The 15762-nt window shown below is 54.9% G+C and overlaps 5 protein-coding genes across 5 annotated transcripts; 3 read left to right on the forward strand and 2 right to left on the reverse strand.

Moving 5' to 3' along the window:
• The first annotated feature begins 843 nt into the window (after nucleotides 1–843).
• Nucleotides 844–3299, forward strand: BKA78DRAFT_316931 (uncharacterized protein). The gene is made up of 3 exons (XM_066888670.1): nucleotides 844–1295; nucleotides 1368–1641; nucleotides 1770–3299. Exons 1-3 carry the CDS (start codon nucleotides 1072–1074, stop codon nucleotides 2820–2822), a joined length of 1551 nt encoding a protein of 516 aa, XP_066743497.1. The 5' UTR covers nucleotides 844–1071; the 3' UTR covers nucleotides 2823–3299.
• A 395-nt stretch (nucleotides 3300–3694) lies between these two features.
• Nucleotides 3695–4616, reverse strand: BKA78DRAFT_252424 (DNA-binding protein; the record flags this gene model as incomplete). Its single annotated transcript, XM_066884734.1, has 2 exons — nucleotides 3695–4336; nucleotides 4395–4616. The coding sequence occupies 2 exons, from the start codon at nucleotides 4614–4616 to the stop codon at nucleotides 3695–3697; spliced, it is 864 nt and encodes a 287-aa protein (XP_066743498.1).
• A 590-nt stretch (nucleotides 4617–5206) lies between these two features.
• On the forward strand, nucleotides 5207–7269 carry BKA78DRAFT_252841 (translation factor GUF1, mitochondrial; the record flags this gene model as incomplete). The annotated part of the gene is made up of 2 exons (XM_066884766.1): nucleotides 5207–5705; nucleotides 5753–7269. 2 exons carry the CDS (start codon nucleotides 5207–5209, stop codon nucleotides 7267–7269), a joined length of 2016 nt encoding a protein of 671 aa, XP_066743499.1.
• A 1551-nt stretch (nucleotides 7270–8820) lies between these two features.
• BKA78DRAFT_371651 (glycoside hydrolase superfamily) lies at nucleotides 8821–12507 on the forward strand. Its single transcript, XM_066892712.1, has 4 exons — nucleotides 8821–9430; nucleotides 9498–10007; nucleotides 10139–10261; nucleotides 10314–12507. The coding sequence occupies exons 1-4, from the start codon at nucleotides 9204–9206 to the stop codon at nucleotides 12391–12393; spliced, it is 2940 nt and encodes a 979-aa protein (XP_066743500.1). The 5' UTR covers nucleotides 8821–9203; the 3' UTR covers nucleotides 12394–12507.
• BKA78DRAFT_152152 (MoaC family-domain-containing protein) lies at nucleotides 12508–15742 on the reverse strand. The gene has a single exon (XM_066882965.1). The coding sequence runs from the start codon at nucleotides 15494–15496 to the stop codon at nucleotides 12623–12625; it is 2874 nt and encodes a 957-aa protein (XP_066743501.1). The 5' UTR covers nucleotides 15497–15742; the 3' UTR covers nucleotides 12508–12622.
• Between the last annotated feature and the right edge of the window lie 20 nt (nucleotides 15743–15762).

Here is a 15762-nt window from a genome sequence, read left to right on the forward strand (position 1 = left end):
GAGCCTCTTTTTGTCTTTTGCTTCTCACGCGTGTTCCATACACCAGTGAAAAGTTGCCCCTTTCTCTTCTTCTTTGATCATTTGAACGATAGCTGCGACCTTGTAAAGTATTTTGCTTCCCGACCGCCACCACTCGTTATGACCGGCGCAAAATTGGGGCACTTGCGAGTTGGCTGGATTTACAAGTGTACATAGCTTCATGGGTTGCTTTGTTTTCTTTCGGACGGGTCAGTTTGCTGCGAGGAGAGGCTGGTTTCTTTTTTTGCTACTACTTTGCCATGGCAAGAACACACACAGAGAGGCGTTTTGGCGCCAAATGGCGGACGGTTGGCTGGTTGGGAGGATGGGAGCTGTGGGGAGACTGGAAGCCAAGGGGTTTTGGATGGAAAATGCCTGACCCGTCTCATACCAATGATTTGTTTTACTACGTACATTTTGCTTGGTGTTCCGTGACATGTGTTGTGGTCAATAAGTAGTTCAGAGCAAAATCAGACGGGAGATGAACAGCAAGCCAAGCTGGATTGACAGTCGAACAAACTAAACATGGAATGGCTGGCATCGTCGAGTGGAAAAGGTCAAATCCGCCAGGGAGCAATAAGGCTGCTTACAGCCATCGTCATGGGCTTTGGTGTACGGATTGGCGTGCAGCACTGACAATCATACGGCCCCTCGAAGCCGATGACCGGAGCCGGAATGCTCTTTGACAGAAAGAATTGGGCCGGTCAATGGTGCAATGTGATGGTCTGGGGTCTCCGCCGTCGGAGCGATCAAGTGGTTGTGCGGAGTATAAAAGATGGCCTGCGGTGGTGATGGTGTTGGTGTTATCAATCTAATCAATCAATCTCCCAATCATGCCTGTGGTGAGTTTCTTTTTGCAGCCGGCTACGGTCCCCTCGTGTCTACCCCGCAAGTACCAAGCATGCGCCACGCTTTCCCACTGCACTAGCACATCGACTTCGGTCTTCTCCCTTCGATTCTCCTCCGTCAGCACTTTTTCTGCCTTATCAGCCCATCCCCCCGTCGGCGCAACGCTTCCCATGAAGCCCCCGGCGCCCTCGCCTGTCTCTCACCATGGTGGTGCTACTTGATCTCGACGATGACTCGAACGATCTTCTTTTCGAGCACCTTCACCACTCGCAGCATCCCTCGGCTGACCCCTACGCCCGCCGCAACCAGTCGTTCCACGAGGCCGCCGATCAGCAGCCTTCCTCCGGCCCAGTCAACGACCACGCTGTCGACGAGGAGAGATCCTATCCCAATCTGAACACCTTCTCGGCTATCTTGGGCTGCTACCCGTGAGTGTGCCTTTCTCCGCGCAGCCAGCCAGCCCCTCGGGAGTGCGCCGGCGCTGACGTCGTTTGTTGCAGCATCGTGACCCAGCTGGCTTCGCTGCTCGACCTCAACTCTTTGCACGATCTTTCGCGAACCTGCCGCCAGTTTCGCGCCAACTTGCTCCAGTACCGCAACCAGCTCGTGGCGCAGTCGTTGAAATGCTCAAACGATGAGCTGCCAACAGAGCCACGACAAGCCCTGAACGGTGTAGATAGGCGCCCCGGTGATCGCATCACCAGCGGCAAGATTGGAAAGTGTGCTAGGGACATGGTCGGCGAGTGTAGACGATGCGGCGTTGTCGTTTGTAGGGTAAGTAGTTAGATGCGGCTCCGACTCGACTTCCATAACCGAGTCCGAAGCAAAAAGGCCCACTGCTCATGCACGCGGGCCGGGTGAGTACATGTTGGGTGGATTGATGATACCTGACCGACGCGCAGAACTGCACCAGCAAACCTCCCCCACCCGTCGCCCTCCCAGGTCGTCTGCGCCGTCTCTGCAAGACGTGCATCAAGGCTCCGCTGGCAGAGGTCCTCTCCCCGTCCATCACCACGCCTCCGCCGTCCTGCAACCTCCTCACCTACCGCTCGCGCTCCTCGCCCGGCCCCTCGCCCTACTCCTCCAGCTCCACCCTCAGCGCCACCCCTCCCGGCTCGTCTCCGCCGGCGTACAGCCCCTCGAGCTCGCCAGATATCCCGTCGCCAGGGTCCCTCCGGGCTCAGCAAGCAGAAGATGGCGAGTCCGCCGACCAACCCGCCTTCACCTCGCTCGCGTTCCTCCGCACTCCCTGTAGCTGTCCGGATACGGTATGGCTCTGCCAGACTTGCGGCCACGCGCTACGCAGCGCCGACCAGACATATCAGCTCGGATGGACGTGGCGCACAAAGTACAGCCACCTGGGCGGACTGGGCACCGGCATTGGCGAAGGCCATGAAGGCGTCGTCTGCGGTCTAGGAGAGGCGTGTCGAGGCGGCCGCGACGTCGAGCACGAGGCCTGCGGCACCCCCGACGAGATTGCTGGCATGGAGCGCCGCGTCGACGGCGGCGCAAACGACGCCGCTACCGCCTCGACAGCAACCGCAGCCCTCCAACCTCTTTTCGGTCCCGGCTCATCGTCTTCGACAGCGCCCGCCGTCGCCTCAGCAGCAGCAGCAGGAGTAGCAGCCAGCGCACACAACGGGCTCGACGGCGCAGGCACGCCGCACGACGAGTGGAGCGGCAACTCGTTCTTCGCGCAAGAGATCGAGGGCATCGGCGGGCGGCGCGTCATGAAGGTCAAGAAGATGGTGCGCATCGGCGCGGCCGTCAAGGAATACGAGGACGAGCGCGAGAGCAACAACACGTACCTCGGCCGCGAGAAGAAGGGCGACAACCGCGCCTGGTGCGCCTGGTGCAACCGCCTGGTGCCAAGTCGCCGCGATGCCCGCGCGTTGGTCGAGCGCTGGGGCTTTGATGAGGGCACGGTGCTGTGTGGCGATGGGCGGCATGTGTGAGGGATCGGGCTAGGTGGTGCGTTGGTGGAGAGCCGGGTTCGTGCAGTCCGTCTGTTCCTTTGTGATGTTCTTGGATTTTGTCGTTTGGAGAGCCGTTGGCTCACTTGGATCAAAGGCGTTTTGTTTGGGAGACAAGACAAGACGGGGCTGTTGTTGGATGGATCGAGCGTCGGAGCGTTGGATGACGGACGAGACGAGACGAGCAGATGAAGCAAATGACGGCATGATTGACGGATGCTGCTGTTGTGTAGATGGCCATGTCTTTGGGTAGTAGCAGTAGTGGCGGTGGTATACGTAGTCGGTAAAATAGTCAGGCGAGTGAATAGGTACGTACCTGCCTGGATAGATGACGGTCAGATAGGTAGCAGAGATAGGTAGAGGAGCTGTGTAGCATGTGGGTAGGTGGTGGGATGAAAGCCAAGTTGAAATTAGTCCAGTAGTTTCAAACAAAATCAAGACATCAATATCATTGCCAACAAAGCTACAGCTCATTCGTGATGGCATTTTGGGGCACATGGCATGTCCATCAGGAGAGCTGTCATACACACATGGTAGGGCCTGCCCAATTGTTTCCACCTCCTGCCCTGCCTGCCAATCTGTCCTCGCCTAGAGGAAGAAAATCGAGAAGAAACCCCAAAAACTGCCATGCTGCTGCAAACAAAACTGCAGTGCTGTGTCCCTGAACGCCGTGTTTTCCCAATGGGGAGTCCTGTCTACGAGAGGAGAGTCGTACAATCGGTTGATAGTAGTAGTAGTAGTAGTGGTGGTGGTGGTGGTGGTGGTGGTGGTGGTGGTAGTGGTGGTATTCGCGAAAAAATCAAGGGAAGAAAGCAGGTAAAATCAGGTCTCGCTAGCAGCGCGCGCGCGCCCAATCAATCGGCCATGCGATAGCTAACAACGGTATCGACCTTGTGCTGGCTGGTGCTGAAGCTGCGCAGCTGGACCTTTTCGCCGCCCTCGATTTCCTTTGCGTCCGAGTCGCCCCACTCGACCGGCACGTCCGAGTCGGCGTCGGCGTACACCAGCACGTTGAACGTGCAGTTGCCGTCGAGCATGGGCAGGAACGTGACGGACGCTGTGATTTGCCGGAACAGCGATTGGATCTCGGATTGGATTTCGGCTTCCGTCTTTTCCTTTGGCGGAGAGGCGGCGCGCGGAGGAGGAGAGGCGGGATCTTCGTTTTCGTTGCTTGTGGTGGTGTTTTCATCGTTTTCGGTGTCTGCTTCGGCGGAAGGCGGCGATGGTTTTGGTTTATTCTTGCCGAAAATGTCAATGTCGAACTGCCAGCGCTCGACGTGCTCGCCCGTCTCGCGCGACGTGATGACGATGACGAGCTTGTTGATCTTGGCTCCTTGCATCCACTTGCGCAGCTGGCTCATGATTTTCTTGATGTACGCCTGCACCTGGTCGTCGGCCGACACCATCATCGTCAGCCCATACTTTTTCACCGGGCTGAAGTCTTCGGCCGGGTACACGCCGCGCTGGAATAGGATGCTGTGGATCGAGTATTCGAACTGTGGGCGTTTGCGTTAGAAGGACGAGATGGCAAACGTAGGAAGACGGTGCTCTTACGAATTCGGATACGATCTTGGATGACCCCTTCAGCGCCAATTTGTGCGTTTTGGCGCTGTCGTCTTTTGATGCGCTGCTCTTCTTGACGCGCTTCTCGCCTGACGCCGTCTTTTCCTTGGAGGAGCTGCTCGTCTTGACGCGCTTCTCTCCCGAACTCGTCTTCTCCTTCGAACTAGTCGTCTTGGACACCTTTCTCGGCTTCTCGGCTGCTTCTCCAGGCATTTTTGCTGTCCTTGGCTTTTCGCTTTCGACCGACATATTCGTCGCAGTGTTTCCCGGGGAGAATTGGTCTTCGAGATGCAATGGTTCGATGCCGCTTTCAATCGCCTCGGCTTTGTCGCAAACTTTATGAAGCTGTGTAAATTCGGCTGTGGTGTAGTGGGGCTCTCGTTTCCTTGCTCTCGGTGGTTATGCACAGGAGTCCGGGGTCGATGCACGGATGGGGGCTACGTGTGGGTGGTTGGATGGAGTGAGGTGGATAGGTGAGGTCGCCGTCGACTTTCGCGCCAAGATTGTATAGCTGCGTTGGCTCGGCAACCACGTGAAGGATATCAATTGACCAGTCATGACAACGTTTGGGTCCGGAGAGATTTTGACGTTGGTTGCAATTGAATGCTCATCAAGATGTTTATGGATCTTTCAGCTAAAATAATTCCATAATTTCTTCTGTTCGCCGCAACTTTGGCGCGTTGCTCGCCTTCAACGCCACAGCGCCGCCGCATCTCTCAACTCCGACCTCCGATCCAACATTTTTCAGCCGCTGGAGCTCTCGACGTCGCCAACTGCTCCATGTCAGCTCTCATCTGATCCCCATGCGACGATGCTTCCGTGCCGCCGAACGCCTTCTGCGGCCATGGCAAGGCGCGTCGAGCCGCCCTAAATTTCCTATCCCTCGCCGCTCGACACAGCCTACGCCGCCGCTCCTGCGCAACCGCCGAACGTTCTGCTCCTCTGCCCACCGGCTCGCCGCCAAGGGAAACGTCCACATCCAATCCGACCTCGAGAAGCGCATCGCCGCCATTCCGATTGACCGGTTCCGCAACTTTTGTATCGTCGCCCACGTTGACCATGGCAAAAGCACGCTATCGGACCGCCTGCTGGAGCACACGGGCGTCATCCAGCCTGGCAGCAACAAGCAGATTTTGGACAAGCTAGACGTCGAGCGCGAGCGTGGTATCACTGTCAAGGCGCAGACATGTACAATGCTGTACAATTACAAGGGGGAGGACTATTTGCTGCACCTGATCGACACACCAGGACACGTCGACTTCAGGGCGGAAGTAAGCAGGAGTTATGCCAGCTGTGGAGGAGGTTTGTGTCCAGATGATGGTTAAGAGAGCTACGGCTGACAGACACAGCGCTGCTCCTTGTTGATGCCAGTCAAGGTGTCCAAGCCCAGACCGTTGCAAACTTCTATCTGGCCTTCTCCCAAGGACTTACGCTCGTTCCTGTTATCAACAAGGTCGACTTGCCTTCGGCAGACCCCGAGCGCGCGTTGGAGCAAATGAACGAGACCTTTGAGCTGGACACGGAGAACGCAGTGCGATGCTCTGCGAAGACGGGCCTTGGCATCGAGAAGCTGTTGCCAAACGTGATTGAGAAGATCCCAGCACCAGTAGGCGACCACACGAAACCGCTGAGGCTGCTGCTGGTCGATTCATGGTACAGCAACTACAAGGGTGTCATCCTGCTCGTGCGTATATTTGATGGCCAAGTCAAGTCTGGGGACCAAATCACATCCCTGGTGACAGGCCTCAAGTACACGGTTGGCGAAGTCGGCATCATGTACCCGGACCAGACGCCTCAGGCGGTGCTTCGTGCTGGACAGGTTGGCTACATCTTTTTCAACCCGGGTATGAAGCGCTCGCAGGAGGCCAAGGTTGGAGATACCTACACTCACGTGGCCACCAAGAACCAAGTCGAGCTGCTGCCAGGATTCGAAGAGCCCAAGGCAATGGTCTTCGTTGCCGCCTACCCGGTGGATCAATCCAACTTTGAACATCTCGAAGACAGTATCCACCAGATTGTCCTCAACGACCGTAGCGTGACTGTTGCCAAAGAATCATCGGATGCGCTGGGCGCCGGCTGGCGTCTTGGGTTCCTGGGAACACTCCACTGCTCCGTCTTCGAGGACCGGCTGCGTCAAGAGCATGGTGCGAGCATCATCATCACTCCGCCAAGCGTACCGACCAAGATCAAGTACAAGGACGGCACTGAAAATATCATCACCAACCCCAACGCTTTCCCTGATGACCAGGACCGCCATACCAAGGTCGAGGAGGTAGAGGAGCCCTACGTCACGGCAACCATCACCATGCCTGAGGAATACATTGGCCCGGTCATTGAGCTCTGCGAGTCCAACCGTGGCAGCCAAGTTGAGCTGACCTTCTTCACTGCAACCCAAGTCATTCTCAAGTACGACATTCCACTCGCGCAGCTGGTCGACGACTTCTTCGGCAAACTCAAAGGCTGCACGAAAGGCTACGCAACGCTCGACTACGAAGACGCCGGGTTCCGGCCGTCCAACGTGCAAAAGCTGCAGCTCCTCGTCAACAAGGAACCCGTCGACGCCGTCGCGCGCGTGGTGCACTCGTCGCAGGTGGACCGCATCGGACGCGAGTGGGTGCGCAAGTTCAAGGAGCACGTCGAGCGCCAGATGTTCGAGGTCGTCATCCAAGCCGCCGTCGGCAAGCGCATCGTCGCTCGCGAGACCATCAAGCCTTTCCGGAAGGACGTCCTCGCCAAGCTGCACGCTAGTGATGTGTCGCGTCGCCGCAAGCTGCTCGAGAAGCAGAAGGAGGGCAAGAAGAAGATGAGGGCTGTTGGCAGTGTCGTCATTGACCAAAAGGCTTTCCAGGGCTTCTTGGCCAAGTAGACTGACCGGACCTAGAGAGCATTCGGGAAGCGCCGCTATACTACTAGACTTAGGATCGAAAATGATACCCTCCGCTGTTTCCAACCATTTCCAAGCTGCCTGTGGTGATTTCCAACTTCTTCGCTTTTCAACTTGTCTCAAAAGCGGCACCTGTCTTGTGGACGAGCTCAAGTGCGCCGGGGAAACTCCAAACTCTCGAAAGCTCGAGACTTTCGGGGGTCTCTCGGTCGTTTCAAGAGAACTCTCTCAGAGGAACGACATTTTTGGGTTAATGGAACCGAATTGACGGAACTCACCTCTACCTCCATCTGTACGAATTCATAGTGACTGACTGGCACTTGTTATAAGTAGTAGCTCAAGTCGAACAATCCAACTTTGCATCTCTCAATCCCCTTCTCCACTCTCAACCTCCATCTCCAAACTTCAACTCCATCAAAACGCTTCCTCGCAGCTGCAAACCAACGAAGTCCACGGTAACTTCCTCTTCTTTTCTTTATGAACTGATGCTGAAATGCTACCACAGACCGGAACGATGCGTGTCGCCAAAATCTCAGCCTCCCTCGCGTTGGTGGCATCTGCCACTGCTGGCCCCATTGCCTATGGAGTTTGTCAAACGGGCTGTGCTGGTGTTGTTGTCGCTTGCTACGCGGCTGCTGGATTCACCTTTGGCACCGTCCTGGCCGCTGCCGCACCTCCTGCTATTGTTGGCTGCAACACTGCATATGGAAGTTGCCAGGCTGCATGTGCGGCAGTTCTCCTTGCTCCGACTCCTTGAAAGCACCGCGGATCTCACCACCACAGGCTATTGCGACTACCAAAGAGATGGTCCATGGACAAGTAGAGACGACTCGGGGGTCTTTCTAATGTGCGAGCCCGCTCGTCGGTAATTGATTGCGGTTCTCTCCTTAGCTTGGGGGTTCCTCTCAGGGGCTTGGAAGATACATTTCACCGCTGGAGGATCTATCAGGGACCGTTGTTGGGTGCGTGGGGTTTTCCATCGTCGTGTTCCTGAGCCGGGGACATAGAAATTGCTCATTTCGACGAGATTTTCCGTTGGCCCTGGGCTTTCTTTGCGGATTTCGAATCAGACGACTCAAATCAAAGTTGTCAAATCAGTCATGGAGATGTGATCTTATTTGGTCACTGGAGGCACGTTCATGTCAAACCAAGTCTCTACTCCCTGGAATTTGATTTTATGACAGCATGCTTGCTCATTTGTCGACTGGCTGATCTGAACAGAACGATCGGGATCGCTTCCCAAATAGGAAGGTCAGAGGGCGTCAGTTGCCTCGATTGGTAGATCAAAGAAATCACTCAGCCTCTTCAGCTCCCGCCTAGCGACTCACACAACAGCTCAAATGTTCTCTCATCTAGGAATTACCCTGGTTTCTAATGCTTGGGTTTTCTCATTGTTGTCCAACCAGTCTGAGGCCAAGAGCAGTGATGAAGTCACCCGCGGGTGTGGCGTCTGCAGTCCTACCCACTTCGCGAAGCGATGGCGGGGAACCTGTCGCTCCTTCCACTCTCCACAGCTCCTCGGTCCACGATCATGCGAGAGACCTCGCGAAACCATCGACAACTCCAGAGCGTCCCTTACCTACCCATAATGAATGGACGGATTCTCCCTGCAAACTGCTGGTTCAAGATGCTCGAAGATAGTCGACTGTTCCATGACCATGCCTTCTCGACTTTTGCGGCGAACGTCATGGAGAATTTCAAGCCTTGACGGCAAAATTCCAGGAACACGAGCCTGGTCCGCATGTTGCAGCTTTTTGCCGTTGCACATCCGTCTCCGGCATCAACTAAAATCAACGGCATCTGATTGATGGATCTCATTTACACCCAGTGCCCGGAATGGCGTCATTACTTGCGTCTTATAAGCCTATGTCTGTCAAATCTGACCGCTGTTAGAAATTCAGAGCCTGCTGCGAACAATGTCGCCTCTGTGCATTCTGCTATTCTGGCTTCTTGCCGTCACCTCTCTTGCTCAGAGGGACAATGGCTACACCGATTACGTTCAATGGGACGAACACAGCCTATTTGTCGATGGCGAGCGCATCTTCATCTTCAGCGGCGAGTTTCACTACCAACGGTTGCCTGTGCCGGAGCTGTGGGACGACGTTTTCCAAAAGTTTAGGGCAAATGGATTGAACAGTGTCAGGTACTCTCAATAGCGAATTCTTCCACATAACACCTTTATTAATCCTTCTGACTGACATGGCGTCTAGCATTTATTTCTTCTGGTCCTACCATTCGCCCTCACAGGGCGTCTTCGACTTCACTTCTCCTGGAAAGGATATCCAGCGGCTCCTCGACGCGGCTAAAGCTGCAGGACTCTACGTGATCGCGCGCCCCGGGCCCTACTGCAATGCCGAGACGAGTGCAGGCGGCATTGCGCTTTGGGGTACCGACGGCAGCGCGGGTGATCTTCGCACGTCAGACCAAACGTACTACGAAGCATGGCAGCCATGGATCAGAGCCGTCGGTGAAATTTTGGCACGCAATCAAGTAACAGAGGGTGGACCGGTATTGCTCGTGCAGGTTGAAAATGAGCTTCAGGAGACGGTACACGAAGCGAATAATACGCTTGTTCTTTACATGGAACAGATCAAGAAAGAGCTCAGAGATGTGGGGATTGTCGTCCCTTTTACGTCTAACGAGAAGGGCATGCGCTCACAGAGCTGGTCGACCGACTATCTTGATGTCGGTGGAGCAGTGGACATCTACGGCCTTGACAGGTAGGATACACGACTTGATTTTTCGCCAAGTTCATTTCAGGGCGTCCTAAAAGCATTATGCGGCCACTACATCCATTCCCTCGCACCGTATCTCCAAAATAAGCATGCAGACATGACTGACATTCCCGTAGCTATCCAGGAGGTCTGAGTTGTTCCAACCCAAACAGCGGATTCATTCTTGTTAGAACCTACTACCAATGGTTCCAAAACTACAGCTTCACACAACCGTCTCTTGTGCCAGAATTTCGAGGCGGGTAGGTCTTGAACCTCACCGCCCCTTTTTTCGTTACTGACCAATGTCTCCAGTTGGTTCCAGCCTTGGGGCGGATTTTTCTACGATGAATGCGAGTCGGAAAGCTCGCCTGAGTTCCCTGACGTGTTCTACAAGAACAACATTGCCAACAGGGTGACGCTTCTCAACATCTACATGCTTTTCGGAGGCACAAACTGGGGCCACAGCGCAGCTCCAGTAGTTTACACCAGCTACGACTACTCTGCTCCATTGCGAGAAACGCGGGAGATTCAGTCAAAGTTTCAGCAAACCAAGCTAATTTCCCTATTTACAAGGAGCAGTCAGGGGCTACTGAAAACCGACATGGAGAGTAACGGTACGGGAAATGCGGTCAACACGACGGAGATCTACACCTGGGTCCTCAGGAATCCAGACAACTACGCCGGCTTTTACATCACGCAGCATGATTCATCAAACTCGCAAGATGACACTTGGTTTGACCTCTACGTCAACACATCGCTCGGTCCAATTACCGTGCCGAACGTGTCGTTGGAAGGCCGGCAGTCTCGTATTGTTGTGACTGATTACCCAATTGGCGATTCCACGCTGCTTTATTCGTCCGCAGAAATCTTGACCTACGGCATCTTCGATGTCCCAGTCGTGGTGTTCTACCTAAACCCCGGTCAGGTCGGCGAAATCGCCTTCAAGTCAGGGGGCTTGCACAACTTCTCCAGCTCCAGTGCAACAGACTTTGCAAGGAAATCGAGCAACGACAGCTCCTCGGTCTTCGGCTACACACAAGGGAACGAACCAGCTGTTGTCAAATTCTCTGGTGGGCCGGTATTATATCTCTTGGATCACGAATCGGCTTTCACCTTTTTCGCGCCTCCAACAACTACCAGTCCTGCAGTAGGCCCGGACGAGCAGATCTTCGTCCTCGGTCCTTACCTCGTGAGGAACGCTACCGTATCTGGAGATACAGTCCTGGTCGTTGGAGATAACGACAACGCAACCACGATCGAAGTGTACACGGGAGATCCGTCAGTCTCCAGTATCAGTTGGAACGGCCGCGCGCTCTCGACCAGAAAAACCACATACGGTGCTTTGGTGGCTGAGGTTCCGGGGGCTTCAGACCGCCAAATCTCGTTGCCGACTTTGACGGACTGGAAGACTGCTGATTCTCTTCCCGAGCTAGACCCCACGTACGATGACTCCCAGTGGATAGTAGCAAACAAGACTTCGACGTTCAATCCTGTCGCCCCAATCACCTTGCCTGTTCTTTATGGGAGCGACTACGGATACTACACCGGAATACTCATTTACCGCGGCTACTTCGATGGCCGCAACGCCACTGCTGCCAACGTCACTGTTCAGGGAGGCTCCGCATTTGGTTGGTCAGCATGGCTGAATGGGCAACTCGTTGGCGGTTTTGCCGGCAACGCATCAGTCCTGAGCTCATGGGACCTTCTAGATTTCAGCTCAGCTACCCTCAACGATATCGGCAACGTACTGACTGTCGTTACCGACTACACCGGACATGACCAAGACAGCCGAGGCCCGTATGGACCGCAGAACCCGCGCGGAATCCTGGGTGCTCAGCTGATTGGCGGGTCCAACTTCACGAAGTGGAAGATTCAAGGGAACGCCGGCGGTGACGCGTACATTGATGCGGTCAGGGGGCCGCAGAACGAAGGTGGTCTGGCTGGAGAGAGACTGGGCTGGCATTTACCTGGCTTCGACGACTCAGAGTGGCAAAGTGGAAGCCCGGCGGACGGCTTCAGCGGTGCAGGTATCCGGTGGTACCGGACCTCCTTTTCGCTGGACGTTGCTGACGACCTGGACGTGCCAATTGGAGTCGAGCTCAGTGCTTCGACGACAACTCCGGCCAGGGTCCAGCTCTTCGTGAACGGTTATCAGTACGGCAAGTTCTTTCCCCATATTGGACCGCAGACGAGATTTCCCATCCCGCCGGGAATCCTCAATAACCAGGGCACCAACTCGCTTTCCCTCAGCGTCTGGGCGCAGACGGAGACGGGCGCCAAGGTCGAAGCCGATTTGTTTGCGTACGGTCAGTATGTCTCCGGCTTTGGTTTTTCGAGGGATTGGTCCGCGCTTCAACCGGGCTGGACGGAGGAAAGACTGCAGTATGCGTGAGAGGGCCACGGGGGGCTTTCGTCGAGGTTGGAAGTGCTCGTTACTTGTACAGTGTATTCTAGACAGTCTACATGTACGCGCACTCATTGTTGCATTTGAACTTTTGAACGCCCCTATGCCGTAGTCTTGCTAGGCTCCTGCGTCTATACATCATAAAAAACAGAGAAGAGTGCAGAAGAGGGAGGAGGCTTATGAACTTTCGACGTGCGTGACCGCGCAGGGCATTTACTCAGCGCTTCAACCAATCCTTGCCCTTCAGGCCTAACGCCTTTTCCGTCTCTCTCACGGACTCGACACTCACTCCCAGAGCGCGAGCTTTTTCCTCCTCCATTTTTCCCTCCTCCACGACCTGACCCTGCTCCTCAAACGCCTCCGCCCATGTTCGCCCCTTCATTTTCTTGGGTTCATCGATCAAATGACGGCGCATCGCCATCCTCTTCTTATCGCTCGTGACTTTGTCGCCCCGACCCTGCTCCTGCAACAGCTCCCTCAACTGCTTCTTAGTCAATCTGTTGATGTTCTTTGCATTGGATATGTCGCCCCGAAGCTGCTCCTGCAACAGCTCCTTCAGCTGCGTCTTAGTCAATCTGTTGATGATCTTTGCATTGCTGCTGACTGTTTCTGGCTCCGGCTGCTCTTCAGAGGGACTGTTGGGATCTTCGCTGTTCGTCTGCTCCCGCTGGCTTTTCTTTTGATTTTTGCTGGACATCGTGTCTTTGGCTTGTGGCGATTGTTGCTGCGCTCCGTCGTCTTCAGTCGTAGGTTTGCCGTTCCTCTTTCCTTTGCCGTTGCCGTTGCCGTTGGCATTGCCGTTGCGGCTGCGCACCGAGTACTGGACGTGCGTCATCATCTCGGCGTCTGACGTTTTGAAGCCATAGGCTTGGGCGTCCTCGTCACTGTTGGTCGACTCTTTGCCGTTGGAGATGCGCAGAGTCTTTTCGAATGGCCGCATATCCACGTCACCTGCTTCCTTGTCGGTTCTGGAAGGTCGTGGTCGCATGTAGCTTCTGCGCAGGTGGGCTATCAGAGAGCCGAGGTCGTCGATTTGCTCGACAGAGTCAGCGATAGGATCGGCGGACTCAACGTCGTCCTCTTCCGACTGCTTCTCGGTGATGCTTGTGGCGGTGGCTTTCTCTTGTGCCTGTGCCTCTGCTTGTGAGGGCGCAGTAGTGACGGTGTCCTGTGTCGTGACGGCCTCGACGTCTTCTCCTACCTCGGACATCAACTTCGCTTCGTCCATGTCCAAATCGTCGATGCTAATGCCCTCCTTCAAGAGCAATTTCTCGATGTGCTTTTTGACTCTGGGGCTGCTGTTCTTGAGGTATTTGAAGATGGGGTTCCTCATCCACCTCAAGAGATGCATGGCATGGTCGGGATCAAAGCCTGCGTCGCGCAGAGTTCGGAATGCAATCTTCCAATTCTTGCGCTTGGCGACGAGGTTTTCTCGCAATGCGATATCCTGGCCGACCGATACGGTGAGAGTTTGGTCGTGATGCTCGCTCAGCTGGAAGCCCGCGCGACGGAGAAGCCAACCTGCCTCGACCCAGGTGCCTGACTTGCCGCCGGACTTGAGCACCACACGGCTATTGCCTAGTACCATGTGCTTGTCGACTGCCTTGCACATGTCATAGACAGTCAAGGCAGCGGAATTGGCAGCAACTAGTGCTTCCATTTCGACGCCCGTGGCTGTTGTGCTTTCACAACGTGCAGTAAGAAAGACGGCGCCATTAGGAAAGTCCCCATGGTCGGGTGCAGCCCTAGCATTATGCCTGGGGCCTACCGCCGACTTTGAGACAGGGTTTTCGAGTTCAGCGGAAGAGCCATTGGCAACAGGAGAGTTTTGGCCCTTGGAGTCGATGGCAGCAGTCTCAGGGACATCATCTGTACTTGAGTTTTGAGTGGCAGAGGCTTCTTGAGAGTCTGACTCCGTCTTGTCCGCAGTTTCCACGGCACGCTGCTCCTCAGCCTTACTCTCGACCTCGGATTCCGCAGGAGGTAGAACGAGCTGGACCTCGACCTCCGCGCCTGTCAACACAATGTTATGGCACAGCGGAACGAGATTCGGGGTTTGCTTGGCCGCCATGATTCCAGCAATGCGGGCGGTGCTCAATACATCCCCCTTCTTCATTCTGTTCCTCCGAATCAAATCGGCCACGGCGGGATGCGAAAAGCGCACCGTGCTGACGGCAAAGGCAACGCGACGCGTATCGGCCTTTGCAGATATGTTGACCATGTGTGCTTCGCCGGCAGCGTTAACGTGCGTGAGCCCGCCAGTCCACGTGCTCTGCTGCTCAGGTTGCACTGGTCTAAGCAGGTCCTCTTCATTGTTGTGGTCCCCGCTTGAGATATTCCTTTGGCTGGGTGAAGGCATCTCGTCCGATTTGAATTGTTGCCGGGCACTGGAGATCGTGTGGAAATGCCGGAAACTTCGGGAACTTTTCCGCCCCCACCATTTCTTCGGCTTTCGTAGTATGGTATGGCGAGAATCTTGTTTCTGCTCTGATCCCAGCTTGTTGTTCCTTTCCGCCGCCCGTTGGTTGAGTACCTCTTCTCTCTTGCTCCTCAAATTCTTGATCGCTTCCTCAAACCTATCTCCCTCGAACTTGTTTCCCTGGTCCGGCGGATTGTCTTTCTTAACCAATTGCTCGGTATTACTGTCCCATATGTGTTGGCTTTCAGGTCCCCATTTCCTTTTCAGCTCTTCTCTCTCGTCAAAAGTCCGCCAGTGCCAATTTGGTCTTCCCTTCCTCCCATCGGGGACCGGGTAAGGCTCTTCTCCGTCATCTTGGTTTCCATATATCGGAATCTCGGAGAAGTCAACATTGAGCCGAAACGTGTCCGTCAATTCGATATAGGTGAGTTGTTGTACGATTTTCGGGAAAGTGTGCTTCATACGAAGCCGCGCAAGCTCGAACCTGCACTCGTCGCTTGTGAGGAATCTCAAATTAGCCCGGATTTGCTTCTTTGCATGCCACATTTCCCGGGCATTGTTGCGCTTTGTGATGAGCGCTCCCTGGGCCGCAACGTCTCCTTTTGCAGCTTGATCATCCAGAAGGTCGAGAACTTCCTTAGCTGATTTCCATCTCTTCACGGCGTATTGCATTGATTCTATCTTTCGTGCCACTAAAACTTTTTTCGTTGCTCTACTGCTGGAAAGAGCAATGCTGCCAACGGATTGGACTGTTGGTATCGAATTCCACGACGGTCTCAGGGAGGCAGTGATGCTACTGGGGAACAGTGTGACTGGATTTGGTTTGGACGATCTGAGCGGATGCGCGTAAGATGGCTGCGGCGGTTGGAAATACGGCTTGGCGATCGGCAGGTTTGGAATGACCGCATGAGGCTCGTCTGCCAGCAGGTTAGCTAACA

Source organism: Phyllosticta capitalensis (genome assembly GCF_038381095.1).
Source record: "Phyllosticta capitalensis strain CBS 128856 chromosome Unknown BKA78scaffold_6, whole genome shotgun sequence".
NCBI classification, from domain to species: Eukaryota; Fungi; Ascomycota; class Dothideomycetes; order Botryosphaeriales; family Phyllostictaceae; genus Phyllosticta; species Phyllosticta capitalensis.

What these genes read in the sequence shown, in the direction of transcription:
- BKA78DRAFT_152152 (XM_066882965.1), bottom strand. Translation starts at nt 15,496, where the DNA reads ATGCAATACGCCGTGAAGAGATGGAAATCAGCTAAGGAAGTTCTCGAC.
- BKA78DRAFT_316931 (XM_066888670.1), top strand. Translation starts at nt 1,072, where the DNA reads ATGGTGGTGCTACTTGATCTCGACGATGACTCGAACGATCTTCTTTTC. An exon ending in GCTATCTTGGGCTGCTACCC is followed by an intron (nt 1,296 to 1,367) that starts GTGAGTGTGCCT and finishes CGTTTGTTGCAG; the next exon opens with CATCGTGACCCAGCTGGCTT. An exon ending in GCGGCGTTGTCGTTTGTAGG is followed by an intron (nt 1,642 to 1,769) that starts GTAAGTAGTTAG and finishes ACCGACGCGCAG; the next exon opens with AACTGCACCAGCAAACCTCC.
- BKA78DRAFT_371651 (XM_066892712.1), top strand. Translation starts at nt 9,204, where the DNA reads ATGTCGCCTCTGTGCATTCTGCTATTCTGGCTTCTTGCCGTCACCTCT. An exon ending in AATGGATTGAACAGTGTCAG is followed by an intron (nt 9,431 to 9,497) that starts GTACTCTCAATA and finishes CATGGCGTCTAG; the next exon opens with CATTTATTTCTTCTGGTCCT. An exon ending in GACATCTACGGCCTTGACAG is followed by an intron (nt 10,008 to 10,138) that starts GTAGGATACACG and finishes ACATTCCCGTAG; the next exon opens with CTATCCAGGAGGTCTGAGTT.